The sequence below is a fragment of the Misgurnus anguillicaudatus genome, unplaced genomic scaffold (assembly GCF_027580225.2).
Source record: "Misgurnus anguillicaudatus unplaced genomic scaffold, ASM2758022v2 HiC_scaffold_28, whole genome shotgun sequence".
Taxonomy (NCBI): domain Eukaryota; kingdom Metazoa; phylum Chordata; class Actinopteri; order Cypriniformes; family Cobitidae; genus Misgurnus; species Misgurnus anguillicaudatus.
Window position 1 is genome coordinate 5,956,127 of NW_027395278.1, and position 14,166 is coordinate 5,970,292.

Sequence of the window (14,166 nt, forward strand, 5' to 3'; positions counted from 1 at the left end):
ATAAAGCAAAAGGCTAAACGGAAAAGGGATTGACAGCACGAAAAAAGTTTGTTAGGTTATATTCTGTATATTTAAAAATTATTTTGTACATTAAACCACCATGGGCGATTGTGAAATTGCGGTGCTAAATTCGACGCGGTCAAAAATTTGAGTGCACCAGTGCAACCAGTGCAAAAAGTTAGTCTAGAGCCCTGAGAGGCCCTATAAATATTTCAGTATTAGAATATCATTTGTTTAGCATCTGCCTAGAAACCCAACCAAAACATCGAAACAACAGTAAAGTAACTTGCCAAAAACCACTAGCAACCAAACATCTGTACTTGAAACAAATGGGTTACTCAAACCAAATATCAAAATTACCCCACAATCCGAGATACACATGTTCATCATCTTTCAGACGAGCACATTTGAGGATATTTTAGTAAATATCCTTGCTCTTCCAAGCCTTATAGAGGGGGTTTTCCAGACAGGGATTAGACTAGTCCTAGACTAAAATAACTGTAAGAGCTGTCCAAACTGAAAACAACTTGCACTGACATATCTTAAAATACACCAGTGCCCTTTGTTTTGCCTCAAAATGCACACCAGTAAGACATGTCTGTTAAAACTAGTTATATTTCCTAATTAAACTAAGGCTAAGTCCTGTCTTAAGCTAATCCCTGTCCACGAAACCACCCCATAATGGTAAAAAACATGGATCAGGGAACACTTCTGACTTTAAACTCCAAAAAAGTGAATTCATCCTTAAAACAACTTACCTACTAAATACATAACTTAAATCTAATAAAATAACTCCAAATGTGTAGGTCTGAAAGATGATGGACATATGTATCTCAAATTGGTTGAGGGTGAGTAAATCATGGGGCAATTTTGGTATATGGCTGGAGCATCACTTTAAATGTACGATAGCATGGAAAACTGTATTTACCTATAGATAAATAAAAAGAGATCTGTACATTGTAATGACATATCGTAAGCCTCAAACACGATTGTTCCCTCCTGCTTTTTTGCACTTAATAAAGCCACATACCCTCTATGTAGATATCAGAAAACAACTGAACATATTATTTCAATGCATTCTTTGGCACCTTTAAAGGTGCAGTGTGTAAATTTTAGCACCATCTAGCGGTGAGGTTGCGAATTACAACCAACGGCTTAGTCCACTGCTTTTGAAACACAGAGAGAGGCTACCGTAGCTGCCACCGGACAAACACATCATCGTCGGAGACAACTTAGTAAAAAAAACTGTCCGTTAAGGGCTTCTGTAGAAAAATGTCGGCACAAAATGGCGACTTCCATGTAAGGGGACCCTCTTTGTATGTAGATAAAAAGGTCTCGTTCTAAGGTAATAAACACATAACAGTTCATTATGAAAGGTCTTTATACACCACTGATAATATAGTTTTGTATATTATTTTGCATTTCTGTCAAGAGATCCTTCTAAAAAATTACACACTGCACCTTTAAGCTTTAAAATGTTCAAATGTATGGCATTTAGGAATCTATACTGTACCACAGCATATTATTTGTCTTATTAACTTTTTTACATTTCAACTTTATTCTTCTTGCATCCCATCTCCCTTGGCACCACTGGCTCACCAACAGTAGCCTGAGATCTCAATGTACAGACACGATCTGACTTTCTCTAGAGAGGTGGGATTATACATTATGTGTTGTCACAGGAAGCAATGTTTTACTGAGTGTACTACACGCTGCACTATGAGAGGCATGTGAGGAGTGAGTCACAACCTGACACTATTAACTACACAGTGACTGAATACAGTCACACAGACACATACAAAATTCTGTGCTCAGTATGCACATTATGTAGGTTTTCAAGTAAGTAAATCTATGTCTTTGCTTTTGCACAGTAGCATAAATCCTTTAATTAACAGCTACCCATGTAAATTTCTAAGTAGTTAGGTAATTTAAAAAGCAATCTTTGCTAAAGAGATTAGTTTAACTGGTCGCGAACATATTTTGTGCTGGTCTAAAGCCTGAGATGTTGATATCCCCACCAGGTTTCTTAACTAGCCTAAACAGCAGAACTTCCTTGGTCATTCAGATACACCAGAAAGACCATGGTGGTCAACCAATTTCACCCTCTAAACTTTGACCAAAATTGAAGCAGCATAAACCAGCCTGAACCAACAGGAAAATGTATGGTCAGAGCTGGTAGTTTAGAAGATATTCTGCATACTTACTACTTTCCATCGTTCCTTTACCACAATGCCAGTGGACAAGATGTCTGTCTGCTCCAGCACTGTGCTCATCCTGTCTTCTGTGGTCTGCTTCGAGCTTGTCCTCTAACACCGGTGACGTGGGTCTGAGTCAGGCATTGGGGCCTTAGGGTGCTTGCTGAAATAGACATGTGAAGAACAACATCATACTTTTCCTGTTGTAATGACATTAAAGGTCACATGTTAATCTTAAGTAACTATAGAGTTGTATTGTATCCTTCATATCTCTGAAGTAGGGATATTAACAATTAATCGATTAATTGTAGATAAGAAATAAATCGATAAAACTTAACAATTGTCGATAAAGCAAGCACGTGCGCGGTGCCTGCGCAAAGCACATACACTACAGCCAGTGAAAAAATGAAACAAGCGCGCAGAAGTTAAACTAGCCATGATCACAATGATGCTCGATGCCAAACACACGCCTGGGCTTTTTAACATCATGCGAGACAAGGCTGGCTGTTAACGCAACGAAATGGCATCCGCAATGAATCTGACAGGGTCCGATACAGAAAATGCAAATACGGTTAGTATACTGAAAGCAAAGCCCCTTTTCAGGGAAGCCTGCAAGATTAGCATAGCAACGCTGCTATACACAGGGAAGGAGACCCGAAGCCGTTTTTAATTAACAGATTAAAATGTAATCTTAAATTCAGGCAAGAAATTTCGTTACACTCTGAACGCCCGCAACATATATCTTTGATCATCATTATTGACTGGCTGAGGCGCTACACACTAAACACTGTTGCAGGTTTTCTAATGGAAGGTTGAAATCTTCATAATATAAGCATCTTTGCTGAAAATACGCCGCAGGTCTAAGATGAGGTGATAAAAAAGTGCCCTTCGTGTGCTTCTTGGAAATAAAATTACAACAAACAGTGTATAAACGACTCGGAAAGTGAGGTGAACAACTAGAAAAATAACACTTGATGATAATGAAACTTTTATTTTGTCAGGGATGTACTGACTTTCATGCAACTGTGAAAGACGCACATGAAATTCTAGTTATCGAGACATTCATGCAGAAATTCGCGTCATGGGAGGGGCTTCTGCGACTCCGCTCGCTTTCTGTAATTACGTCACTACTAGAGCAAGCTCTTTATTGGTAAACGCGGGAGCGTTTTTTCACCAAAGTTCAAATTTTTCAACTCACGCGTTTCCCGCGGCAACGCTCAATTTGCGCCATTTGCACGAACTAGACGCACAAATGAGGCGGAATCTCGTCTACCGCGCTACACGCCTCATTTGCACCGCGAGACCTCCAGACGCACGTCAACTAGTGCTGCCTCACGATTAGTCGAGACTAATCGTTTGCAGAATTCAAGTTTTTGTTTACATAATATATGTTGGTGTACTGTGTATAATAATTATGTATAAATTCAAACACACACATGCATGTATATATTTAAGAAATATTTGCATGTGTATATAAAGTTTTATATTTTTATATAATTTATATTATATATAAATATATATAAATATAAATATTTATTATATAAATATATTTTTTTCTTTAAATTATACATGCATGTGTATGTATTTATTTATACATAATTATTATACATAGTACACCAACATATATTATGTAAACAAAAACTTTTATTCTGCAAACGATTAGTCGCGACTAATCGTGAGGCAGCACTAACGTCAACGCATCTTTACATTGACTTAACATTAAAATCACTCACGCTTGATGCCTCTTCCGCGGCTCGTCTGAAAGCAGCATTAGTTATTATATTTCATTACGAGATAAATTTATGATTTTTATCAAAACACTAACTACACTGACTCATTTTACAATCCCACTAGCATATCATTTAGACAAAATAAAATATTTTAATTTGTGTGAGCAAGTTGGCGTTTTTACACACACTTTTATGTCATTGGCTATGCCACTGCTGTAAAGGCTTATTGCACTATTACAGTTTACGATTATTTGATTGCTCGATCGATAATTTAAAGGATCATTGAATATGGGAAATTGCATAAATTGACATCCCTACTCTGAAGAGTCTTTATTTGTATCAGACTTATAAAAGACAGATCAGCTCTACTGCAATTCTCGAATAAACCTGAGCTTCTGAAAGCATACCGTACCGCGAGCCGGAGCATGTCATGAGCAAGCAAAACACATTATCTCACTATGTCTGGACAACTTCTGATTCCCTACATGTTCACATCATATACATTATATGCACTTACGTGACGATTTCCAACAAAACAAACATTTAATGCAGTTTTACTTACCGCCTATGACTAGGAGTGTAACGATCTTACAAACCGAACCGACCGATCGCAATACACCACCCACGATACGAACCGCAAAACTCCCGTGGCGTGTCGCGGTACTCTCACGCCTCCTGCTGCCCATTGTTAAGGTTAATGTCACTTATCTCTGACTTCCTAATCTATTTATTAAAAAAAATATATTTGCATACATTTGATTAAATTGTATTAGTAACGACTAATACAGGACCGGCCCATTTATCCTTTAGACTAGTCGGTTACAAAATTTTTGTTTAAACGACTGCTAAATTAGTCGCGGCGCACGTCCTTACTTTAAAGAAATACACTTGCACATCTCCGCTGCTATAATGCTGGGTTCATTGGTAAACTGTACAAGCTTACATTTTCCTCACACAAAAAAAACTTCTTTGGTGACGTTGATTTCGTGCTATTCCAGGTGAAGTGCCCATATAAGGACTTCCACTGTACTTCCTGCACTGAAATTGCCCATATAAGAAATAAAGCAAGATTGTTACGTATGAATCTCTCATGTTTGAAAAAAACTTTCCAAAACTTGTACCAACCCTAGCGGAGTGCATTCGGCCCAAAAATATTCCATCATATGTCCAACTGCTTTTTTGACACTTTGTTTAGTTAGTGTCAGGATGCATGAAATATGCTAGATCACTCCCTTTATCTGTGACAGCATTCATTATTAAGAGCAACCAAAAAGATCTGAAAACAAATTAGGCAAGCCGTCTGATTTGTTGGTTGACTGAGGTGCAGCTGTCAGGCCTGTCGCTTGCAGCTTTCCCATGCTCACACAATCACTCATGGATACAAACATTTATTGGATAATTTGGATACAACATCTTTGACATCACAGTTAATTGAGTTCAAGGCATTAGATTGCTTTCAAGGGAAATCTCTTACTCCATCTATATTAGCCTACTATGAGAATAGCCTTATGAAGAGTAGAAATGGACAGTAAAGCCACAGGGATGATCGATACCTCCACCAAGTATATAACAACATAGGCCTACTAATACTCTCAACCTATTTTCCTATACCTGTACTATTTGTACAACTAATTGTAAGTAGTTTTGGGAATAAAACACCATGCAAATGAATAACTGTAAATGCACTAGACCCCATTCGAGACCCATCTTCTATAAGGAAAAAATAGATAAAAACCTTTCCTGCCTTTACAGAGCTTACAGTGATTGACAGCTGTCATTGATCCGCTGAATCTAACCTACCACGCTATAATGGTGACACTAAAATACATGAAGCATGTATTTTGCAGTGGTTGGAATATTAATAATTTAAGTTGAATTTAAAGAGCTATTTCAGCTAATATCAATAAATACATCAGATACTTTCAGATCTTTTAAACCTGGTTAATATTAATGTACGGTCTGTTTAAGAGTGATCTGGTTAAATGGCAGCGGCCCACTGTGCTGAAATGTGATCCGCGCAGCTCGATGTGTTGCGTTGCAACAGTCAACACACACAACCCATTCACAGACACACACTCAGTTTACCTAAAATATCAATTCTTAAACGACCTTGAAAGACTAAAGCAATTCCCAAACATGTATCAGCATTACTATGAGTGCAGGCGCAACTAACGGCATGTCATTTAGTCGTGCGTTTGTATCCATGTTTCTCACCTCAATCCCGATCCGTACAGCGCCGGGTGTTGCTTTTAAATCTCACAAATAAAGCTTTAAAATCATATTGAGGACGTCAAATTTTATAAATACGCGATACGTTCATCCATGAAGACGAGGTAAGGTATCCTTTGCTCTGACATGAGAATAAACAGCGGCGTGGTTTGTAAATGTCTTTATCCTCGCTGTTCGTACAGCATCTCTGCAGATTCGTGACGTCTGTCTCTGGTCAGTCTGTCTGCTGCGCGCTCGTTCCCGACGCTATACCCCTTCGCAACAGCAAGCGCGTGAACAAGCATTCCACTTTGCTCGTGCCCGCGGACCGTCCGAAAACGTGCGCGTTTGATTACTGATCTCGGCCATACATATCTATGTTCTCGGCTGCATGCGAACAGCGCACTCTGCTGTTCAACATGGTGGAATTACAGCCTGATTTTATGATCTTAAAAAATGCTGGTAATTGACTCATCCTCAAACCATCTAAGATAAAAGTGACATTATTTACGTTAATAGAACAGTAAAGAAGATTTTTTTGTAAAATTGTATTCAATTGTATGCAATGGATACCTATTAGAACCTCTAGCGATGTTATGGCCATTTTTGCAGTGGTGCTCGCTGCAGCACGCACGCTCCCATTAAAAGGCTTGTTCGACTACATGCGGCGCGGCAAGAACCGACAGCCGGATGACGTCAAAGTACCGCGAGAATGATTCAAGAAACAATATTTTGTCTTGCTCTCGCGATACTTTGACGTCACCCGGCTGTCGATTCTTGCGGCGCCACATGAAGTCGAAAAAGCCTAAACTCTCCTGTTTGCAGTGCATTTGGGTCCACATCTATGGCGGTCGAACCTCGCGATAAGATAACTGCGCGAGATCTTATACCAAAACAAACATGGACGTCAACAGACTTGCGTTACTTATTTGTAGTGTAATTTGCGCAGAAAAGAGCAAAACACGAAGAAAAACGCGTAGGATATGGGTGAGGTCCTGGATGGAGAAGCAACGTGGACGTTGCACTTTACAAAGGGAAATAAAGGTCTGTTATGAAACGTTGTTAAATGAAAAAATTTAAGGCTACGTGCTCAACGTTCTACCCTCACTGTCAATTATATATTATTTTATGAATTAGGTATATACACAAAACATCACTAACAATGACCACTATCACAGATGCAATCATATCCAACAAAGCAGGTGCTTTAGATTAGAGTTTCAACATCAAAACAAAGCGCTACTGTATGTGCAGAGAAAGTTTTAATTCTGTCTTCTGTCTAACTAAATAAACAGTGACTTTCATTGTGCTGTAATAATAACAACAGATAGAGGACGAAGAAGGGTTCAGGAGGATGTTCAAAATGACACAGGAGGACTTCAATGATCTCTTGGCAAAAGTTGAGCCTCACATTTCACGACGGAACACCAAATTAAGGCTAGCAGTCAGTGTAAAGGACAGGCTTGCTGTAACACTGTGTTTCCTGGCAACTGGTAAGACGCTTGTATGTTTTTGGACTGCCTTAAGAACAATTTCCTATTTTTCAATGTACGTTTATGTGGATCATTGTTATTTTCTTTTTAAAGGTGAAACCTATAAATCTCTGAGTTTCCAGTTCAGGATAGGGGCCAGCACTGTTTCCATGATTGTTATAGAGACTTGTGATGTTCTACATCATGTTCTTAAAGATGACTATCTGAAGGTACAATTTTTGTATAATTACAACACCAATGTTGTAAAATCTATTTTAGTTGGATTTATGTACCGAATTAACCGTTCCTTTAAGAAATAGAAATGTATAGACTACACACAACTCTACATATTCTTAAACAAATTAACAAATGCATTAATGGTTTTGAATTTTTTAATTCAATTCAATTTTAATTTTAAATGTTTTACAAAATCTGCCACTTTTTGTGCTGTCTATCCACCTTATTTTTAAACTTGGACGTACAGTGACACATTTCCCTTTTTTGTGCGAGACTTCCGTTTCAATAGCCGGCCGGTATAAAACAGTGTCGTGGGAGGACGCATAAAACATGATTTAAACAGTTATGGTAAATATTTACTACACCTGCCATCATCATGTATAACCCAGTGGGAGGATGAAATTAAGAAGTGGTCTGATACATCATATAAACCAGTGGTTCTCAAACTTTTTCAGCGTGCGGCCCCCCTTTTGTATGGCGCATTCCTTCGCGGCCCCCCCCCCAAAGAAAATTTATGACAAGAAACTGTTTTAAAACTCAACTTTTGATTAAACAATATTAAATGATATGAAGTAGTGCTGCTGGTTAGTAGTCTTATTTTTTTAGGTTTAATTGCAAAGAATTCATGATAAATTAATTTATTTTATAAAATGTCATAAAACTGGGGCCCCCCTGGCACCATCTCGCGGCCCCCCTGGGGGCCCCGGCCCCCAGTTTGAGAACCACTGATATAAACATATTCAATCATTTCGTGTGGTTGCTGGGGGGGTGCAGATCTTTAAAGGACAAGTTTGGTATTTTACACTTAAAGCCCTGTTTTCAGATTGTTTATGATGAAATAGAACGGTTTTGACTGAAATTTGGACATATGATGCAGGCCCGAGAATTTTCGGTTTCTGTTGTATCAACCACTACCTCTACAATGGCTGCATAGGTGCACTGGAACATACCTTCCTAAAATGCATTAAACTTTCATTTACAAAGACTTGAAACTCACCGAGCCGTAAGGGGTGTTCACTGATATGCTCACCCAAAAATCGCTGCAAAAGATGCTTTCCAACAGCTGTTTTGTCCAAACGCCTCACACCCGTACATTCTTCCGTTGAGAGCTTGAATAATATGGCGCTTTTCCATTGCATAGTACCCCACGGTTTAGTTTAGTTTGGGTCGGGTCAGCTCACCTCACTTTGGCGTGGTTAGCTTTTCCATTAAGTTTAGTATCACTTCGCAGTGGGAGGGATTTTAGGCGTGTCATTAAATTTGCGCTGCATACGGCTGTGACATCAAGTGAGAGGAGAGCGTTGTTCTACATTCCCATTCATTTATTTATTTCTCAGTCCGCCACAAAATTAAAATTGGCCACCACAAATAGATGTTTACACATCGCGTTTATCACTACCTCTGTCTCACATGACAGTTTCTGTTCAAACACCCGCGGCGTCAGCTGACGGCGCTCCGCTGATCCTCAATGAAGTTGCATTAAAGCATAAATAATACTGACGTGCACGTCGCGAATGTTCCGCCACAAACTGCAAGTCTGGAAAAAACTGTTAAGGTGTCCCTGATTCTCAACATGTGGATGTTTTTCATCGCTAAAAGGGAGTTTTGGAACTTATAGCAGAGCAGATGACAACATGTTTGCTCGAGACAGCGCAAGCTAGCCTAGCACAGGTAAAGCTAATTTACATTCTAGCAATGACGCTGATAGTGACGTTTCTTTCAGACCAATCAGTGATCTACAGCGTTTTCGCGTCACGTTTGGTATCAGCTCGGGTCGCTTGGAACCCCAACCGAGGTGGTACGAAAAAAAGTATCGGGTACCACATACTGCACCTAATGGAAAAGCTCCCAAAAGTAAACTGACCCGACCCAAACTAAACCAAACCGTGGGGTACTATGCAATGGAAAAGCGCCAATAGACACTCCAGCCCAGTTCCCGGTGCGGAGCAATACCGTACCTCATAGCACATCTAATACAAGTCAGTGGAGTTGGACAAAAACTACGATCAAACCTGTTGGAAAGCATCTTTTGCAGCGATTTTTGTGTGAGCATATCAGTGAACACCCCTGACCACTCGGTGAGTTTCACGTCTTTGTAAACGAAAGTTTAATGCATTTTAGGAAGGATTGTTCCAGTGCACCTATACAGCCATTGTAGAGGTGGGAGGTGATAGAATAAACACCCGAAAATTCTCGGGCCAGCATCATATGTCCAAATTTCAGTCAAAACCGTTCTATTTCATCATAAACAATCTGAAAACAGGGCTTTAAGTGTAGAATACCGAACTTGTCCTTTAATGTGCAACTATAAAAGCACAGAGGCATACCAGTATCTTTACAATGGGAAAGTCAGTCGAGTGCTTGTACATGAAATAGACCAAAAAATTTTAACCTTTTCGGACATACAATTAAAATATCACAACTGTCTCTCTGGTGTGAGTTTTTTTTTGTCAGCAATTTTTTATTTACTTTAGTTTTTATGGTGACACGTCAAGCTTCATTTCTTATTTGAACAAACCATAATACGGTAAACATTTTAAACTATAATATTTATTCAGGATTGTTTTCGTTTTATCCAGCACTTGGATTATGGTCAAAACAAATGTTTTATAGAGATTTACTGCATTTGTACCAGCTATTATGGCAACCCTAACTGCACAAATGATGCCGGTCTTCCTGGACTTCATATTAAATATTAACAAGCCAGTCAAAACAGCACATTACTGTCCCTTAGCTTTACCATACTACCATAGCTTTAGTGGCTCAGTGTAAGTTTTACACAAAGAAGCTCAAAGATTGCGGCAGCCATTTTTAAGTCAAAAATAAGGTGGATACACATTCATATGCTTAGTTTCTGTACGGCCATTCAGATATTTAAGTGTTACAAAAAAAAAAAAAAAAACATTCAAATACTGTGTAAAATAATAAGGGAGGGCTAAAATATGAATATGCTGTTTTTATATAAAGATTAATAATTATCGTTGGGATTTTGGACTTTTAACTTTTTATTTAGTTGGAATACATACCTATTACAATTACTTTACTCTTTTTGCAGACACCCAGGACTGAGGAAGATTGGAGGCAGATTGCCAAAGGCTTCCAAGAAAAATGGCAGTTTCCTCAGTGCTTGGGTTCTCTGGATGGAAAACACATTTGTTTCCAGCCACCAGCACACAGTGGCAGTACATGTAGGAATTATAAATGCAGATTTTCTGTCCTCATGATGGCAGCTGTTGATGCAAACTGCAATTTCATTTATGTGAATGTGAGTACTCAGGGCAGAGCTTCTGATGCAGGTCTGTTTGATAACGCCGACCTTAGAAGGGTTTTGGATAGTGAGCTGCTGAATGTCCCACCCGCAGAGTCACTGCCTAATTCAAATGTGCGATTTCCCTTTGTGTTTTTGGGGGATGAGGCTTGCCCCCTCCGCCCAGATCTGATAAAGCCTTTTCCACACAAACAGCTGGAGTTTGACCAGCAAATTTTCAACTACCGCCTTTCACGGGCACGAAGGGTTGTAGATAATGCCTTTGGCATCCTTGCCAACCAGTGGCGAGTATTTCGTTCTACAATATTTTTATCTCCAGACAAAGTCATCAAAGTGACTATGGCAGCCGTGTGCCTTCACAATTATCTAGGACAGCGTGGGTCTGAGGCATATCTCCCATCAGGACTGGCAGATTGGGAAACTGCAGACAAAGAATTTGTAGCAGGAGAGTGGAGAAGGGAGAGACTCGGAGCACTGCAGCCTTGGAGAGGGGCAAGAATGCGTAATGCCAGCAATCATGCCAAAAATCTGCGAAATGTACTTAAGGACTACTTTATGTCCACAGCAGGAGCTGTGCCATGGCAGGACAAATATGTCTAGTATGAGTGTGTTTTTCAACTTTAATTTATTTGTTTTTAACATGCTTCCCTTTTACTTCTTCCTAAACTTGTGGAAAAAGTAACAGTGATTTTTTATAACATTGTTGTCAGAGAATAAAAATGATAAAACATTCAGAACTGTAGTTGTCTACTGCAAAAAATCCCTCAGTGTTGCATTAAGAGACAAGTATAAAATTACTTCCCAAAATACTTTCTGAATGTAATATACACTGGACAAAATTATAAACAATTTTTCATGAGCTGAACTTAAAGATCAAAGAAATTCGATGTATACAAAAGGTCTAATTCTCTCAAAAATTGTTCACCAATCTGCCTAAATCTGTGTTAGTCAGCATTTCTCCTTTGCCGAGATAATCCATCCACCTCACAGGAATCATATGGCTTATCATGATGCTGATTAGACGGCATGATTATTGCACAGGTGTGCCTTAGGCTGGCCACAGTAAAAGACCACTCTAAGGCCTAGTCCACACGGACATGAGTATTTTTAATAACCGTGACTTTTTTTACGCGGTTCTGCTGTTTGTCCACGAAAACGCAGTATCAGGGAACTGAAGCTGAATATTTTTCAAAACCCCTGCCAGGGTGAGGATTTTAAGAAACGCCGGTTGCAGTGTTGTTGTGTAGACCGTAAAACCAGGGTTTTTGCCTTGCGACATCATAGTGTGCGCCGTTATCCGCTGTGTTTGATGTCAGATTGTGCGCTGCGATTTGGGTTATATAACCTCCTGCTGATGTGGCTTGCTCTTGACAGCGCTTAACATTTTTTTGCTTTTTCATGCGGACGGAGATTTCTTTTAAACTGAGCATGTGTGGACGGGATTTTTTTGGAGGAAATACCCGTGTTCGTGTGGACTAGGCATAAAATGTGCAGTTTTATCACTCATCCAAATGCCACTCAATGCCAATATCACTCAATGCCAAAGATGTTCCAAGTTTTGAGGGAGCATGCAATTGCCATGCTGACTGCAGGAATGTCTATCAGAGCTGTTGCCTGTGAATTTAATGTTCATCCCTACTGAAAAATCCAGCAAAGACCAGCATAAGCTGGTGACTGGTTTTAGCTGGTTTAAAGTGGCAGTAGCTGGTCTAAGCTGGTTTTCCCAGCCTGGCAAAGCTGGTCATGCTAGTGGGTCAGCTGGTCTTCCAGCCTGACCAGTTAAGTCCAGCTAGACCAGCTTAAAATGTGACCAAAACACAGCTAGACCAACTTAAAAAGTGACAAACACAGCTAGACCAGCTTTCTACACCAGCAATACCAGCTAAAACCAAGCTGGGAGACCAGCTAAAACCACCTCACCAGCTTATGCTGGTCTAAGCTGGATTTTTCAGTAGAGATTTCTCTACCATAAGCCGTCTCCAAAGGCGTTTCAGAGAAGTTTCAGTACATGCAACTGGCATCGCAACCGCAGACCACGTATAACCACACCAGCCCAGGACCTCCCCATCCAGGATTTTCAGCTCCAAGATCAGCTGAGTCCAGCCACCCAGACAGCTGCTGCAACAATCGGTTTGCATAACCAAAGAATTTCTGCATAAACTGTCAGAAACCGTCTCTGGGAAGCTCATCTGGGTCTCAACCTGACTGCAGTTCGTCGTTGTAATTGACTTAAGTGGGCAACTGACTTGAATAGGCCTTTTGTGTATGTAGAAAACGTCTTAGATCTCATGATAAATGGAGGCAAAAACAAAAGTGTTGCATTTATAATTTTGTTCAATGTTTATCATGATACAGATTTCCTTTATGAATGAACATGTACCTCTACCACATGTGACCTACAATGAAGCATTGTGTTCAATCAAATAATTTACTTTTTTTTTATAAACTCAAAAACATGAACTGAAATGTAGTAAAATTCCTTTTCTACTCCAAATAAGTAAACATCCATGGTGCAGGTTCACCCTGGTGTGCTATATTATGTTGGGGTTGATGTGATAAATAAATATCCAGCGCATGCCTAAGATATTTAGACAGTGGCTTAGATGGGACATGTTGTGGTTGGGCATGCTTTTCTGACTTCTGGGCTTCATAAATCATGGTCATAAAGTTTATTTTTAACCTATTAATCTATATTAGTATTTTTTTATTTCCTTAGCCGTTGTCCAAATACAGTAAATTAATCATTGCTTGTGCTTTGTAATAAAATTTGGCAATTGCTTTATGACTTCCCGTTTCTGAAGTTCATTGTCATTGTCTTGGTACTTTGTCTTGGTACTTTGGTATTTTCCTATTTTTTCCCCGCATGTATTAATTCTTGTTAATGTTTGGAAATTCATTTATTAATATTAACAGTTAATACGTTTGGTTTAATGAATGTATTAGTAAATGCAGAGATTAACACTATAAATAAGAAATACGCTTGTCTCGCTCTGTCATGGACTCAGGTGACATTTAATTTAGAAACAGCAACGACCTCAGGAATCAATTTGCTTGGT

At 39.3% G+C, this 14,166-nt stretch overlaps 2 protein-coding genes across 3 annotated transcripts in view; one reads left to right on the top strand and one right to left on the bottom strand.

Moving 5' to 3' along the window:
• Positions 1-6,457, bottom strand: part of LOC129417454 (tau-tubulin kinase 2) — a 34,995-nt gene extending 28,538 nt beyond the window's left edge. Inside the window, exons 1-2 of one of the 2 annotated variants that reach the window (XM_073864864.1) lie at positions 6,140-6,457; positions 2,205-2,358 (exon numbers count right to left, since the gene is read on the bottom strand). In XM_073864864.1, coding sequence (XP_073720965.1) covers positions 2,205-2,273 — 69 coding nt within the window. In that variant the 5' untranslated portion in view covers positions 2,274-2,358; positions 6,140-6,457. The remainder of the gene's footprint in view (positions 1-2,204; positions 2,359-6,139) is intronic. The other variant, XM_073864865.1, reaches the window with a different exon arrangement.
• Positions 6,458-6,895: 438 nt separating this feature from the next.
• LOC129418084 (uncharacterized) lies at positions 6,896-11,847 on the top strand. Its single transcript, XM_055173005.2, has 4 exons — positions 6,896-7,177; positions 7,461-7,626; positions 7,720-7,835; positions 10,898-11,847. Exons 1-4 carry the CDS (start codon positions 7,034-7,036, stop codon positions 11,708-11,710), a joined length of 1,239 nt encoding a protein of 412 aa, XP_055028980.2. The 5' UTR covers positions 6,896-7,033; the 3' UTR covers positions 11,711-11,847.
• Positions 11,848-14,166: the final 2,319 nt, after the last annotated feature.